This window comes from Cyprinodon tularosa, unplaced genomic scaffold, assembly GCF_016077235.1.
Source record: "Cyprinodon tularosa strain WSP-4 unplaced genomic scaffold, ASM1607723v1 ctg815, whole genome shotgun sequence".
Lineage (NCBI taxonomy): Eukaryota > Metazoa > Chordata > Actinopteri > Cyprinodontiformes > Cyprinodontidae > Cyprinodon > Cyprinodon tularosa.
Genome location: NW_024039580.1, coordinates 579,352 through 594,795, shown reverse-complemented (window position 1 = coordinate 594,795; position 15,444 = coordinate 579,352). Strand labels below are relative to the sequence as shown.

Sequence of the window (15,444 nt, the reverse complement as noted above, 5' to 3'; positions counted from 1 at the left end):
TGGTGTTTAATCACTAAATGACAGGTTCGCACGAATCTATCTCTCGTTCTCACACCCTGACATTTTCTCCTTGAGCCCAGAAAACGGTTGAGCTGCATTAGCATTTAAACTGCTGGCAGACTCTCTCCTTATTCAGGTTTTAGAGTGTTTATGTGGAAAAGGCTTCAGAAAGTGAGACTTGAAATTGCAGTAAATCAAAGGAGAGCGGCCACCAGATTGTTGTGGCATTCTGCTGCAGATGGAGATAAAAAGACGATCCACATTCATACAGGTTTACAGATGTGCAAAGATGTATGGACTATGGGCCTATGGGTAGATCCTACTAGTCCATCAAACATTGACCCACTCTCCCATTTTTATCTATTGCTTTTCTTGCTTCTGTCCATTCATCTACCTATACATCAAACCAAATAGTCAAAATATCTCTTTATGTTTCTTTCAGAGGTTGATCAAAGATGGCTGTGAGTTTGAAATCTAAGTCCCGGTTGAACCGCATTTGGTTCATGCGCTGCTCCTTTTTCTCATAGGCGAAGCGTTTACACTCCACACTTTGTGTGGGAATGGCGAGTGGGAAAGAACAGGAGTTGGGACGCGCCAGCAGCACTTTATAGGTCTGCTGTATGGGACCACTTTGCATTTAGGGTGACCTACGATGACGGCGGAAAGAAAGTTGTGGACAAAAGTGCAACAGTGTGCGAGCATTGTGCAACACGTGTTGTACTATACAATAGATAATAGATTTTCCTAACAATCAACATAAACCGAACCGAAAACCGTGACCACGAAACCGTGAATCGAACCGAACCGTGGATTTTGCAAACCGTTCCACCCCTAATAAATATATATATAGTAAGGGAAAATGTCAAACTTAATCTCAAAACCTTTTTTGAATAAGTTTTTCTTCCAAAGGGGGTAAATATAGTGAAGGAACATATTATGGAGGAAGAGTCTCTGAAGACCAAAGGTTGGCTGAAGACGTAATGTGAGGCTCGTTGGACGACAAACTGAAGGCAACTTGGAAGTTATGAGAACAAAAGTTTTTCAACTTAAAGTAATATTTGCTCTTTTTTTTTTCCCATGGTTCCAAAAACATATACCTGAGGTTCTGTTAAAGATTCTCTATTATTCCCTCCTGTTCTTTTCCTGTATTCGCTCTCCTCAGATGATTTAACTTCCAAACTGTGCAGCTGTTCCTCTCCGCCTGCCTCGTAGCTCTGATCCAGCCTGTTCTGGATCGAGCATCATGCTGTTTGATCTCACTGGGGGGGAGCATCAGGCCCCCCCACCCACCCCCTTGCTGAAAGTGTAAACCTAAAATTCAGGCCTTCAGTCTCCTCCCTACTGCATCCAGACCGCTGCTGCTCAGCAGGAGGGCAGACAGATCCTGCAGGGAGACAGAGCTTCTCTATGATTACCAATGTGCTGTCGTAGCACATCTGTAACAGTTTTCTACGCTGAGCCATTTTAAGGTTGTCCAAACAAGGTGAATGTGGTAACATTCATCTTATGGAAGGCGATACCTGCACAGGATGGCGAGGTGCATGCAAATGTCGGGCATATCTAGAAGAGCTTTTAATGAGAAATCAGGTGACTGGTTTTAGGATGGAGGCTGGGAATGGCTGCAGGAGCCCCTCATGCTTGTTTGGACACCAGTTTCAGAAGTTTGGAATATTTGTTCAAGGTTTGCTCTTATGATCCCTCCTTCATTTACATATTCATCATCAGATCTCAATCATTCCCTTAGAACTGCTTATCTTCCAGAGCTCCACCATTAGATTCGCTTACGGTTATGGCAGCATTTGCTTTTGTTTTGCTTTTTGTTGTTTTCCATTTTAATAAAAACATTCAGCAGGATATTACCCGTATGGAGATACTTTTAATTTAGATTCTCCTTTCCAGGCAGTATTAAAGGTAGCCATCCTATCTCTGCGCTCTCTGGTTGCTCCAGATAAGCCAAAAAATTAATTTGTTTTTTAATAATAAAAGAAACTGCATCGATTTAGAAGAAAATACATTTATTGTCTGTTTTGTTTTGTAAAAACGACGGAATGTAAAAAATTAAACATGTCCTGGCTAAGGAGGACGTTTGGTCACCCTACTATGGGATACTATAGGATATTAATTATTCCATAATATAAATACATCATTTCCAGGCTAATGACAGGAAATATTGATCCAAAAATGTATTCTTGGTTCTTAAATGCTTTTAAAAATGGTATTTGTTAATATTTTATTTATTAGAAGATGTGAGTTTAAGTGTTAAACCAATATGTTTATGTCAGTTAGACTGACTGACTAGTCAAAATAATCAACATTTACCTAAAAAATCTTTTTGGTTGTTCTCTAGTCTTTACTGACTCCAACCTTGAACTGTTTTTTCTTGGTAGGAGAGGAGCGCATAATGAGGCCAGCCCTCTTAATGTCGCTGCAGCTGTCAAGCCTGCTTTGCAAAATCTTTTTTCTTTCTCTTATATGGCTACCATGGCATTCTCACAAACTGCTGCTGCTGTGCCAGCCATCAGACAAAGAATCAGGCAGCAAAGAGGCTGTAACAAAAAGGAGATAAATCTTAATTTCATTTGGGTTTTACTTTCTGCTAACAAATGACTTACCACACATGTGAGGGGAAATCAGACTGCTAAATTCCAGTCAGGTTAAATTTATGAAATAGAAATAAATAAATGAATGCAATGATGGATGAGGATGGATGGGGGAGATAAGTGGAGATGACCAGCTGGAAAATAAAGGGAGAAGGAAAGGAAGGGAGCACAAGCAATAGATTAAAGCAAGATAGTTTGGTCAACAAGGAAAGGAAATGGATGTGTAGCTTCCTTTACAAAACAATCTGAGGCTATTTCTTCCTCGTTAAGCCATTTACTAAGACAAAGAACCCATGTTTGAATCCGTTTTATCAGGGTTCTTTCATTTTCACGCAGCATGAGTTGAACTGAGATGGTTTTTGAGCTTGAATACCGCCAGTGGACCAATGTTCGGATGCGTCACAGTTAAAGGTGTTAAAAAAAACGGATTATACCAATTTTCCCGCTTAATGCTACGTTCACACCTAAAGCTGCAAAGGCAGCAGGAGCAGCTAGTTTACATGCAAAGTCAATGGTTGACGTGCGTCAAGGCGCAGCAAAACAGATAAACCCGCAGCGCATTTTAAGCAGCAGGAGCATGCTCACCTTCTGAGTATCTGACGCGCTGCAAACGCAGCTGCTGCTGGAGTTGGAAAAATTGAACTTTTGCTGCTCAATGCGCCACATCAACCAAGTTTATGAACGCCTTAATTAACTTAAAAGGCCGAAATCTGCGGGCAAAACATGCTCACTTTTATTATCCTGGTGCCTGCAGTTTAAATTAGGTACATGAAAACCGCCTTCCAGACTCTGCGGCAAACCGCTAAGAAACGACCAGGCCACAGGCTGCTGTTGAATGGGATTCCTACTGAATCACCACTGGTATGTGGAGGTCTGACCGGCTCCAACAGAAATATTTGAAGACAGGATGGTAATCTGGATGAACTGACTGCACAAATAAAGTTTTCAGCTGGACTTTCTCACTTAAAAACATATTAAAGCTACTTTTTACCCACTGATCACAGCAAATATAGCTGCCATCCTTACAGGCAAAGAAAGGATAGGGTAGCTCCACCCAATGTGCATCAGACCCTTTTTTTCCACCGCACAGCCAGAGCAGCAAAGATGCTTCATTTGCGCATCCGAACTATACTTGTAAAAGCATAAAAAATGAAGCAGCATGCGCGTTTTTGCTGCTCTTGCTGCTTAAGGTTTGAACGTAGGTAAAAATCTAAAAAATGTGATTAATTGCGTTATTTATGAACACATTTAAATCTTTTTATCAAAGTTAACACATTCATGTCCTGGCTCTAGTATACACATAAACCTACGCTGCAAAAACAATCCAGAAATAAGTAAACATTTCTTAAATTAAGTGTGTTTACCTTTAATTTGAGTTGGTTAATAAGATGATTGGCCAATGGAATGAGATTTATTTAACTCTTAGAATAAAATAATTAGATTTTAAAATACACTTAAAATAAGACAATGCAGTTTCTCCTTTTAAATGTAAATTGCTTAAAGCGTCTCAGTTAAAAACAAACAAAATTATCTCTCTACATGCTACAAGCAAGGCAGCGAGAAGTTTCAGGTCAGGCCACTTGTTTAAAAACAGAAAAATTATTGTGATTGAAGGTAAATGCTATTCATCCAATAAAGAAAAATAAAAAAATTTAGTGCAGAAATAGAGATATTGGATTAAGATTTTTAATCATTTCTTTATTTGGTTCAAAAAGAACATAAATGACGTAAATGATGTTTTTGTTCTTGGTTTCAAAACAAAGAATGCCTGAAAGTAGACTGACCATCAAACATCCACAGAACAACAATGTGTCAAAAAGCATATAAAATGTCATTAAAGTTGATTAGAAATACATATGATTATTATATGTTTATTATTATATGTTGAATTTTGCCTTAGACAAACTATGTAACAACAAAGAGAGGATTATTTCACCATTTAGTAGGTGAAGGTTTAGTAGATGAGGAATCATGAGACTGAGGTTAAAGTTACTTATTAGTCATGTCTTGTTTTTCAGGCCATTTCTTCTAATTCTTGATATTAATGAAATGTCTAGTCTGCTGCTTTCATATGTTGTGACATGAACAAATAATTTCTTCTTGGATCTATTACGATGACAGGGGGTGAGTTTCCATCCTGGCTTCGATGCTGAGCCAATGGATGTAAGACGATGAGTAAATGGATCGGCTGATGGTGAAGTGGCAGAACAAAGTCTGAAAAATGACACACGCTGATCAAACACGCAGTGACTTAATCCTGTCTCGACTGCTTGGCCCCCGGGGCCCTTCCCACCAAGCAGGCGCATATTCTGCCCATTTCACAGTTTACCCTATAATCCTTTTAGGAGGCTTCATTACATGTCAGCGGTGGCCCACTGTTTACCCCAGAGACCGTGTTAGTCGCCCTACGTAAGGCTGGTAAGGATGAGCAGCTTGGTTATTACAGGGTAAAAATGATTCACAGAAATCCCAGTGGGGCGCTCCGCCTATCGCAGTTTAAAGAAATTCAGAGTTAAGTCAAGCTTAAAGGAAGAGATGTAAAGAATGAATAGAATCCTAAACAAAATGAATAAACACCGCTAAAGAGGATGTACATTTGGTTTCCTATTCCGTCATCAGACTTTTCTCAACATCTTTGTAACATTTGAAGAACAGCAGTGTAGCTCATCCAACATCAGTTCTTGTGGTGTAAACGTTGAATTTTAATGAATCAAAGCTCTTTCTGTAATATACTGATTAATGAATGAAGCTTTTTCAGCCGGGATGAAAACGGATCAACACAGACTTTGAGTAAGCAAAACGGCACCAAATGAAACAACAGTACATGTGATCATCAAGAATTTAAGTTAACATTTTCTGCAGTCTAAAGAGACGATGTGCATCTGACTGGTCATCTTCCCCCTCTGTTTTATGCACAGGTAATAGGAACTATTACAGAATCAAATTCTGCAATGCCTCACTCTAAAGCAGTAACACATTCTAATTTATTATTGTTATTATTTATTAAAGGTATAGTGGAGGATGTTCTTTTTCCGGGTGGATCATCAAAATAAGTGGTGCTCCTAGTTGTCAATCATTCTGATGATATGTTTACGTAAGGCCGTCCGACATGCTCATCCCGTTAGCTATTTTTTTCTGCGCATGCACACTTTCAGGTGTATGTATATCTGTGGTGAGCTACAGTTTCAGACAGTCGTTAAAGCTCACCTTTCTCACCGCATTTCTTTGAAAATGGCTGAGGGTCGTATGAGGAAAAAGTGTCTACGAAGTATATGAAGAGAAAAGAAAGGCATTAGAAGAGGCCAATATATCCCAGAATGCTATGCGTGGAGAGCTTTCCTCACAAAGCATTATGGGATTTGCTCTCATAACGGCCCGCTATCGCTACCCGATAGTGGAGGAGGAGTTATGTGACCAATGGAGCAAAAAGCAGGGATCATCTGTTGGAACGGTCAGTGAACTGAGTTTACTATAAAGTCCACTATAAATTCCCCGCTCTAAATAGTGATAGATAGATTCAGGGCTTATGGCGGACTTTTGGGCTCAGTAAACTATGGGGACAGCAACTTTTAAACAGAGACTGCATGAGGAGAAATGGGCTCCTGCACGCTCTTACACGAGTTTAATAGACGTTCCCTCTCAGGAGCGAGTACAGGGTTGTGCTTGTGGATTTTTTAAAAAGTGGAGAGGGCGGGTCTTTTAAAAAAATGTGCGAAAATCCTCCACTGTACCTTTAAATAAACAAATCTATAGCAATTCTAAGAGTACGTAGAACGTAAGGCCGTTCTACGTGCTCGTTCTCACATGTGTTTAATAGGTGTTCCTTCTCAGGAGCGGGTACGGGGTTGTGCATTTTTTTAAAGTGGAGAGGGCGGGTCTTTTTAAAAAATGTGCGAAAATCCTCTACTGTACTTTTAAGTAAACCAATCTATAGCAATTTATTTATTTATTAGGAGGCAAGAGCCTCCTAATAAATCATCAAAGAGAACGAAAAATCCCCTTTTATAACAAACTCTAACTGGGACACACCGTCACGGTTAGAACCAATCAATCAATCAATCAATCTATCTCTAATGTCGTTTGCCCTTTAGACTATAGAGACCGAGACGTTTTCTCCCGTCCATCAACCCTGCAGCCACAACTGAACGTCTCAGCAGCTTTAGCTCCTGCTACTGTGAAAACCAGCCTTCATACTTTATTCCCAGGCAGCCGTTAGCTGCTTCCTGCACTCATGCACAGTGTTCTACCTCTGTTGTTGTATATCTATATATACACAAACAACTTAATTTACTAACAAATTAAGCAACAACAAAACATAAAACTAACAATACACCAACAGGACGTGATTAACTTTGAGAAGATCTTTGTATGCAACCAGAGTGACTTACTGGATTATAAAAAATGTCAAATAATGTAATTATGTACCTTTAAAGAATGAAAAAAAACATTAAAAATTTGAATTCACTCATCAAGCTTCAGCCCATTTGCTTAATGCAGCAGGACGATTATCTGAAGCACGTCGCTGCATCTGAGTGGACTAGAATTACAGATAATAAGATGTTTGAGAGCGTCCTAGTCAAATCCTGTTTTCTGTGCTTTGAAACCTACAGCGGGACTGAATATGCTTTTCACATAATTAATCGAAAAAGTATTGATAATAAATTGGTTTTAAAACTGCAAAAAATACGGCACTTCATATCTTTATCTGTGAGAACAAATTAAGCAGATTGTTTTAAAGTACTTTATTTGTGATCCAATAAGAATTGTTGCCCAGTCTTCTCCCATTTCCTGCTTGTGTGTTTAAAATCTATATGCGTCTGTGTGTGCCTCCGAATACATCCCAGAGTGATCGATTTTTAGGAGCGCGGTAATGCATTTAAAAAGGCCGGACAGTCAAACTGTCAGGCCCGGAGGGGAGAGAGTGATTGGAGCAAGTTAGGAAATGACAAAGACCTGCCTGGGCTTGTCCTCCCCAAAGGTTTTTATCTCCCGACTCCTAATGTCCCGATCTGGTCTCCACGCCGCGGTAAATATGATGTCAACAGGACAAACACCTTCAGGGGATTCTGCTGCAGTGATTAGACGTGTCAAGGAGAAAGAGGACTACAGCGTTTTTGTTTTTGTTGACGGTGTAGCTGTGTTACATTTCACGACTGGGTGGTTAATGTTGGGGTAGAACAGATTTTCAGCGTGAATAACATTCATCTATTATAAGGATTGCAGAATGAGGATGTGCGACTCTCCTCCCAGCCTCAAGGCTTTTTCATTATTTCTGCTTAATAATTTGTTAGAAGACCAGAATATATTATTTGACAGAAAATAAACATCTGATCCTAAGCATCTTCCTGCTCCTTGTTGTTTGATTTTCTTAATTCAGTTAAAAGCCAACTTGCTTAGTCTTAAAGTTACATAAAAAGTACCAACATTTGGAGGAAAATATACCACCATCCTGTTTTTAACTGTAATCCCCCATATTGTAAACAAGATGAGGAGAATACACTGACACTAATTAAACAAATCCCTCTATACCTGTTTTACGCTTCCATTCCCTTGTTTATTGCATTTCCCTGCTGGCCTCTTGTTGTTTTCCTGCCAGAGTCTGGAGGAAATCACCTCAGGAGGAAGATTATCATAAACCATCCAGTTTTATCTGTGAAGGCGGCTGGCAGACGACTCCGATGGCTCGCTGGAACGTCGTTTTTGCTTGATGGTACCAGCAGCAGCGCTGCCAATAAAACTTTAAGGGCTTTGATACAGCCAAGCAGGAGGTCATGGAAAGATGAAGGGTTTTATGATGATGAAGAAGATGAGCACACATCAGGAGTCAGCACATGTATACGGTGATGCTATCTCTCTGAACGTTTGAACCTTTTAGAGAAGTGAGCACAGCGTTAAAGGTATATAATCACATTATTTGACTTAAAAAAAGATATATACTATATGCCAGTTGCTCACTCTGGTATTATATAAAATCATTCTGAAAGATTACAGAGTCCTGCTGGGGAATGTTGCTTAATTTGTTGGCAAAGAAAGGCATTAATGTATATTTACAATAAAAATGAAGGGATGATATTGCGCACGTATGTGGGGGTGAACCAGGAAGTAGCCTACTGCAGCTATGCCAATTAGCACATATAAACGTGGAAATAATAAAGAAAAGTTGAGATTTAGTGTGAATATTAACTAGTTATCTGGATCAGATATTGGGTGAATGATGCTGATGCAGCATCTCAATCCAGTAATTTCTCTTTTTTTGTTGATAGCTTACACAGCAATGCAGTTACAGCGATATAGTGACTTTAATTTTTATGATTGCAACAATGATTACGTCATCACTAAGAGCACACACAACAGCTACTCATGATTTATATCTGTTCTAATTTAACTTTTTTTTAATGTTTATGTAAAGCATAATGCCTGTACTCGCATGGCAAGGTGTACGATTAATTCATTCAACAGTAGTATTAGATTGGTATTGTTATAGAACTGTTATTTATTTCTTGCTGCTTATTTGTTAATAATATAAAGTAAATTAATATCTGTGATAATTTGTTACCATTTTTATAGTGTATATATTCAGGCTATAGCCTTCAGTCGCATGGGAAGATACATTCAGATTGATTCAAATATATCTATCCATGAAAAACCAGTTGATTGCATCGACTCATTAACTTGAAGGCAATCCCTCACACTAAGCATGCATGTAGTGACAGTGGAGAGGAAAAACTTTGTATTAACAGGAAGAAACCTCCAGCAGAACCAGGCTCAATGTGAGCGGCCATCTTTTAAGCCTAGCCTTAAAAGTAGACAGGGTGTCTGCCTCACGGACTAAAACTGGTAGTTGGTTCCACAGGAGAGGAGCCTGATAACTAAAAGATCTGCCTCCCATTCTACTTTTAGAAATTCTAGGAACCACTAGTAAACCTGCAGATTGAGAGCGAAGTGCTCTGTTAGGAACATGAGGAACAATCAGATCTCTGATATAAGATGGAGCTTGGCCATTTAAGGCTTTATATGTGAGAAGGAGGATTTTAAATTCTATTCTGGATTTAACAGGAAGCCAATGAAGAGAAGCCAGGATAGGAGAGATGTGATCTCTCTTTTTCATTTTCATCAGAACTTTGGCTGCAGCATTTTGGATCAGCTGGAGGCTTTTAGCTACAGTTTGTGGACTTCCTGATTGTAAAGAATTACAATAGTCCAGCCTTGAAGTAACAAATGCATGGACTAGTTTCTCAGCATCACCCCTGGTGAGGAGATTTCTAATTTTTGCAATATTCCTCAGATGAAAGAAGGAAATTCTAGAAATCTCTTTGATGTGGGATTTAAATAACAGATCCTGATCAAAAATATGAGCAAAAGTTTTTACTTTATTATCTGAGATCAATTTAATCCCAATCAAATGAAGTGACTGACTATTTTTTAAATATTCTGGTCCATAGACTATAACTTCTGTTTTGTCTGCATTCAGGAGCAGTTGAATTGGTATCCGGTATCGGCAGATACCTGAGCGTATGTATAGGTATCGGATTGGCCAGTTTGAGGCCTTATTAGTAGCCAGATCTGTAACAGAAAGAATGAACCCAAATTATGACCTCTCCATGGTTGGTAGTTTGAATTTTTAGTGCTGAAATGCTCGGATTGGCATTAGACAAACATGTCTTTGTTTGATGTAGTTGATCATCTATACTTTGCTCTGATTGAATGTGGTTCAGCCTGTTGCAGTCTTTGCTTTTAAAGTTGGAAATGCCAGAGCAAACCTGGCTGCTACTTTCTGATGGAAAATCTGCAGTAATTCTGAGTGGAAAAACATTTTATATTTATTTTTATAAACCTAGAAGGTTAGAATATTAGCATGATTCAGAAAGCCCGGAGGTCGTTGTTGATTCATATATAAAATGTTTAAAAAACTCCAAAATGCTGTTTGTACTTTAATCCAACCATTTCAATTTTGGTCTATTTAATTCTAGTTTGACCTCCAGGTCCTCCCTGTAATTTCCAGAAGACTTTAAGTATTGTGCTATTTGGGAAATAACAGGAATAGTTTATGTCAGTAGTTTAAGCATTTAATGATTAAATGCACTTTAAGCAATATAGATTTCTGTTCATGGAGATCATTGTAACAAATGTAACATAGATATAATGTTTAACCTTAAATTTAAGATGAAATTAAGGTTAAAGATGCACCAATCGATCAGACAGAGCGGGACCAGCCAATTTTTCTCCTAATCTGATATTAATAGTAAAGATATTTTTTTTTTGTATGTAGGTAAGCATCAGACCCTAAAACTCATTAGTTTTTAATTTATTATTATTTTTTTCATTCAGGAAATTGTAGGAAACCTAACAGTTTTATCCATTAATGTTTAATTGCCTTTATCCTCCGCTGGATTTAAAGCTTCCTCTATCAAAGACCACATTTTTGTTCCTTTTAGATAAAACGGAACCAATGTGTGTTTGACTGATTCAGCCTGATCACTGTTTGCTTTCTGTGCATCTAAGCAGTGAGAACTGATCCAGAATGTTTTAGGGAGATGAGATATCAGCAGATTGGCAAGCAGCAGATGTACTTCCTCTGTGGTATACGAGTAAAAGGTCCTGTAAGCTCAAAAGGGGCACTAATCTAAATTTGACAGGTCCTTTATCTTAATTTGCTCAGTCACTACAGTCTGATCTTAAAGCTTTTAATGAAAGCTGAGTCAAACCGCTCATATATTCTAGGAATGATATGTTTATATAATCATACTTAAGCAACTAGTTTTCCTGAAACATCCATTAAATTTTTCAAAAATATCCTGATGAACAAACTGTAACTATCTCTACCTTCCCCTCTGTGTTTCTCCAGATGTTCAAAGTTAAGGCGGTCCAGCTGGCTGAGAAGCTCATTCCTGCCTTCAACACCCCAACCGGGATCCCCTGGGCCATGGTCAACCTTAAAAGGTCCGTAATACCAGCATCATCACTGTTTTTAGCTTAACAGAAATGTAAATTTAGTTATTTTTTCCACTTTATAATCATTTGGTCCTCTGTGTCATCTTAGCTGCTCAAAGAGTTGCATACAAAGCCTGGTCTCTTTCTTTTAGAAAGACATTTCTGGATGATTTACCCCAGAGGCAGCCAAGTTAGAGCTTATCATTGAAATGCTAAGCTATTCATGCTATGTGATCATTTCTTCTACCTGCTTAAAATGCTTTATAAACTAGAACATCACAAAATCATTTTAATGGCTCTTATTTTTTACTTTTGTACTTGTTTTCCAATTAAACTTTTCTGTTCAAATCAGGGATTTAAAAAGTAGACCAGTATTTCTGCTTCGCAGCTCTGACCACAGCTATTCACCTCCATATTTATTAATAAATGAAGGTTATAGATTTGTAAAATTGATGCCTGTTTGAACTCACATCCAGATCTAAAATGTGTTTGACTGCAAAGTTACGCTTAGAGTAATGTGCAATTATCCAGTCACTGTTCTAAAAGCTTCAGCACATCCACGCTCCGCCCACACAGGCGTTTTATCGCTCGCTTTCCCTGATTAGACCTCTTCACCTGGCTGCGTGGGTAACTGCAAACTTTACTCAAAGGGCACAAATACTCACCTCAAACAAGCGGTTGTTAATACCAGAGAGTGGCTTTGTGTTCTTTAAGAGGCTGCAGAAAAGTGTTAAATTGTACTTTATGAAACCTTAGTTCAACCTTCCAGCACAGCATCACCGGATCAAGAGCAAAATGAAACACAGGTTCACTGGTTCTGCTCTTCTTGCTTCTTTATGCTGCTTCTATGTCTTTCTCATTCCAGCAAACATTTGGCACATAAGTATTTGCATTTAATTGTAATATCTGTGTGTAATAACATCACATTTAGCATTATACTGAGCTGTGACATTAAAAAAGGCTTCAAAGAGCTAATGGATGGTTTGTTGCCAAGCACCAAGCTTCTGTAGTGCAGGAGAAGGGATTTGTTTTCCTTGAGATGATGCTCAGTCAGAGAGGCAGCGCTAATAGCAGATAATGGTAAAAATACAGGACTTGGAGCTACAGGCTGAAAATGATGTAAAGAATTCAACAAAAAATAGTTTTACGCACATATGGAGTGAATTCTGTTCCATTATTGTTGCATTGTTGTTTTTAAATCAATAAATTGTTTCTCTTCTGTTTTTACTTTTTTAAGACTGAGTTTTACAAATTGCATTCTTATAATTTGAGTTTCACTGTTCACATTTTCTAGATACAAACATTAGCATCTGATGCACACATGAGGCTAACATCCATGCAGACCAATACACACTGTGCAGAATTATTTGGCAAGTTGTATTTTTGAGGATTATTTTTATTATTGGGCCCCAATTGTGTTCTCAATCAACCCAAAAGACTCCTTAATATCAAAGTTTCATATTTTTGGAAGATGATGTGTTTTTTTTTTTTTTTTTTTTGGACCACTTCATGAGGATATCTCTGTGTTCAGGTAAATATTACTGTGCAGAATTATTAGGCAGCGTAATAAAAAACAGATATATACCCATCTTGACCAGGTAAACCAATATAACAACTCGAAATTAAAAAATAAACATTTACGATCAGTAACCAATATAGCTACCTTTCTTCACCATGACGCTCAAAAGCCTTCCATCCATAGATTCTGTCAGTGTCTTGATCTGTTTGTGATCCACATTGCGTGCAGCAGCCACCACAGCCTCCCAGACACTGTTCAGAGAGGTGGACTGTTTTCCCTTCCTGTAGATCTCACATTTCATGAAGGACCGCAGGTTCTCCATGGGGTTCAGAGCAGGTGAACAAGGGGGTCATGTCATTATTTTTTCCCCTTTTGGACTTTTTCTGGCCAGCCACGCTGTGGTGTATTTTTGATGCGTGTGATGGAGCATTTTTTCCTGCATGAATATCATGTTTTTCTTGAATGATGGGGACTTCTTCTTGTACCACTGTTTGAAGCAGGTGTCTTCCACAAACTGGCAGTAGGTCTGGGAGTTGATCTTGACTCTATCATCAACCCGAAAAACTCCCACAAGCTCATCTTTGATGATACCAGCCCATACCAGCACCCCACCTCCACCTTGCTGGCGTCTGAGTCAATAAGGAAGTTGCTGCCCTTTATTGATCCAGCCTCATGCCCATCCATCCATCTGGCCCATCAAGGCTCACTCTCATTTCATCAGACCAAAACACCTAGGAGAAATCAGTCTTCAGATATTTCTTGGCCCAATCTTGACGTTTTGTCTTGTGTGTCTTGTTCAAAGGCTGTCCTTACCTTGGCCAGGTCCCTGAGTATTGAGCACCTTGTGCTTCTCTGCACTCCAGACATGTTGCAGCTCTGAAATATGGCACAACTGGTGGCTAATGGCTCCCTGTTAGATTCACGCTTGATCCTTCTCAATTCATGGGGAGTTATTTTGCATCTTCTTTTTTCAACACCCTTCTTGCGCCCCTGTTGGCTATTTGCCATGAACTGCTTGATTGTGCAATGATCCCACTTCAAAAGCTTGGAAATTTCCAAACTGCTGCACCCCTCTGAAAGACATCTGACAATTTTTGACTTTTCAGAGTCTGTCAAATCTCTTTTCTGACCCATTTTGTCAAAGGAAAGGAAGTTGCCTAATAATTAAATAAACCTTATATAGGGTGTTGATGTCATTAGGCCACACCCCTTCTATTTACAGAGATGCACGCCACCTGATTTACTTAATTGATAGTTGGTTTTCAGGCCTATACAGCTTAGAGTAGGAAAACATGTATGAAAGGGATGATGTGGTCGAAATACTCATTTGTCTAATAATTTTGCACACAGTGTAGAAAAAAGCTTTCAGTTCTCACATCGGATGAAAGCTCACCACCTCAGAAGCAAAGAGAATTTGTTTTGTAAAATTATATGTGAAGGATTAGAGTTCTATCTGAAAAAAGGGGGAAAAAATCTCTAAAAACACATTTGAAGAAAAAAATATTTAAAGAATCTAACTTGTAAAATGTAAAAATGTAACAAAAAAAAGCAATCAGGAAAAATGACAGTTACTCTCAAATAATTTTTTTTTTTTAAATGTCTTTATCTTGGATAACTTTTTTTCTAACTAAAATTTAAAAAGTGTCTTTTTTACTTGCAACAATAATGGAACAAAATTCACTTCATACACACAAGCACTGAGGAAGGTGGAAAGTTTTCTTCACGGAAAGATTCTTCTACAGCAGAAAAGACATAAAGAAATGGATTGCACAGATTTTCTTCTATAATACAGATTGTTTTTCAATATATTATTATTTAGACATTTTCTGGAGAAGATAAACTTGAAGGTATAGTGGAAAATTTTCTCGAATTTTTAAAAAAGACCCGCCCTCTCCACTTGTGGAAAAAAAAAAAAAAAGATAAGGACATAGAACATAGGAGGACCATCTAATTTAATGATCCACCCAGAAAAAGAACATCCTCCACTATACCCAGTATATATATATATATATATATATATATATATATATATATATATATATATATATATATATATATATATATATATATATATATACACAGTAGATCTCAAAATCATACACACATCTGTTTAAACTTAAAAAATAAGATCAAAATCCAGCAAAAAGTTCTATTTACCAGAATCCTAACATATCCTTTTCTTCCTCTCCAGTGGTGTTGGGCGTAACTGGGGTTGGGCGTCGGCAGGAAGCAGCATCCTGGCTGAATTTGGGACGCTCCACATGGAGTTTGTTCATCTCACCTACCTGACAGGAAACCCTGTTTACTACCAGAAGGTACCGCTGTTCCCTGATATGTTTAAAATGACTGTGTATTTCAATGTAGAATCAGGTGTTTCACTGCATCTCCTCAGTG

General features: G+C 38.3%; 1 protein-coding gene across 1 annotated transcript in view; it reads left to right on the top strand.

Annotated features, from left to right (window-relative positions):
• man1a2 (mannosidase, alpha, class 1A, member 2) overlaps window positions 1-15,444 on the top strand; it is a 154,113-nt gene that overhangs the window by 106,328 nt on the left and 32,341 nt on the right. The window contains exons 5-6 of the mRNA XM_038272044.1: window positions 11,446-11,540; window positions 15,242-15,365. Of these exons, the coding sequence (XP_038127972.1) occupies window positions 11,446-11,540; window positions 15,242-15,365 (219 nt within the window). The remainder of the gene's footprint in view (window positions 1-11,445; window positions 11,541-15,241; window positions 15,366-15,444) is intronic.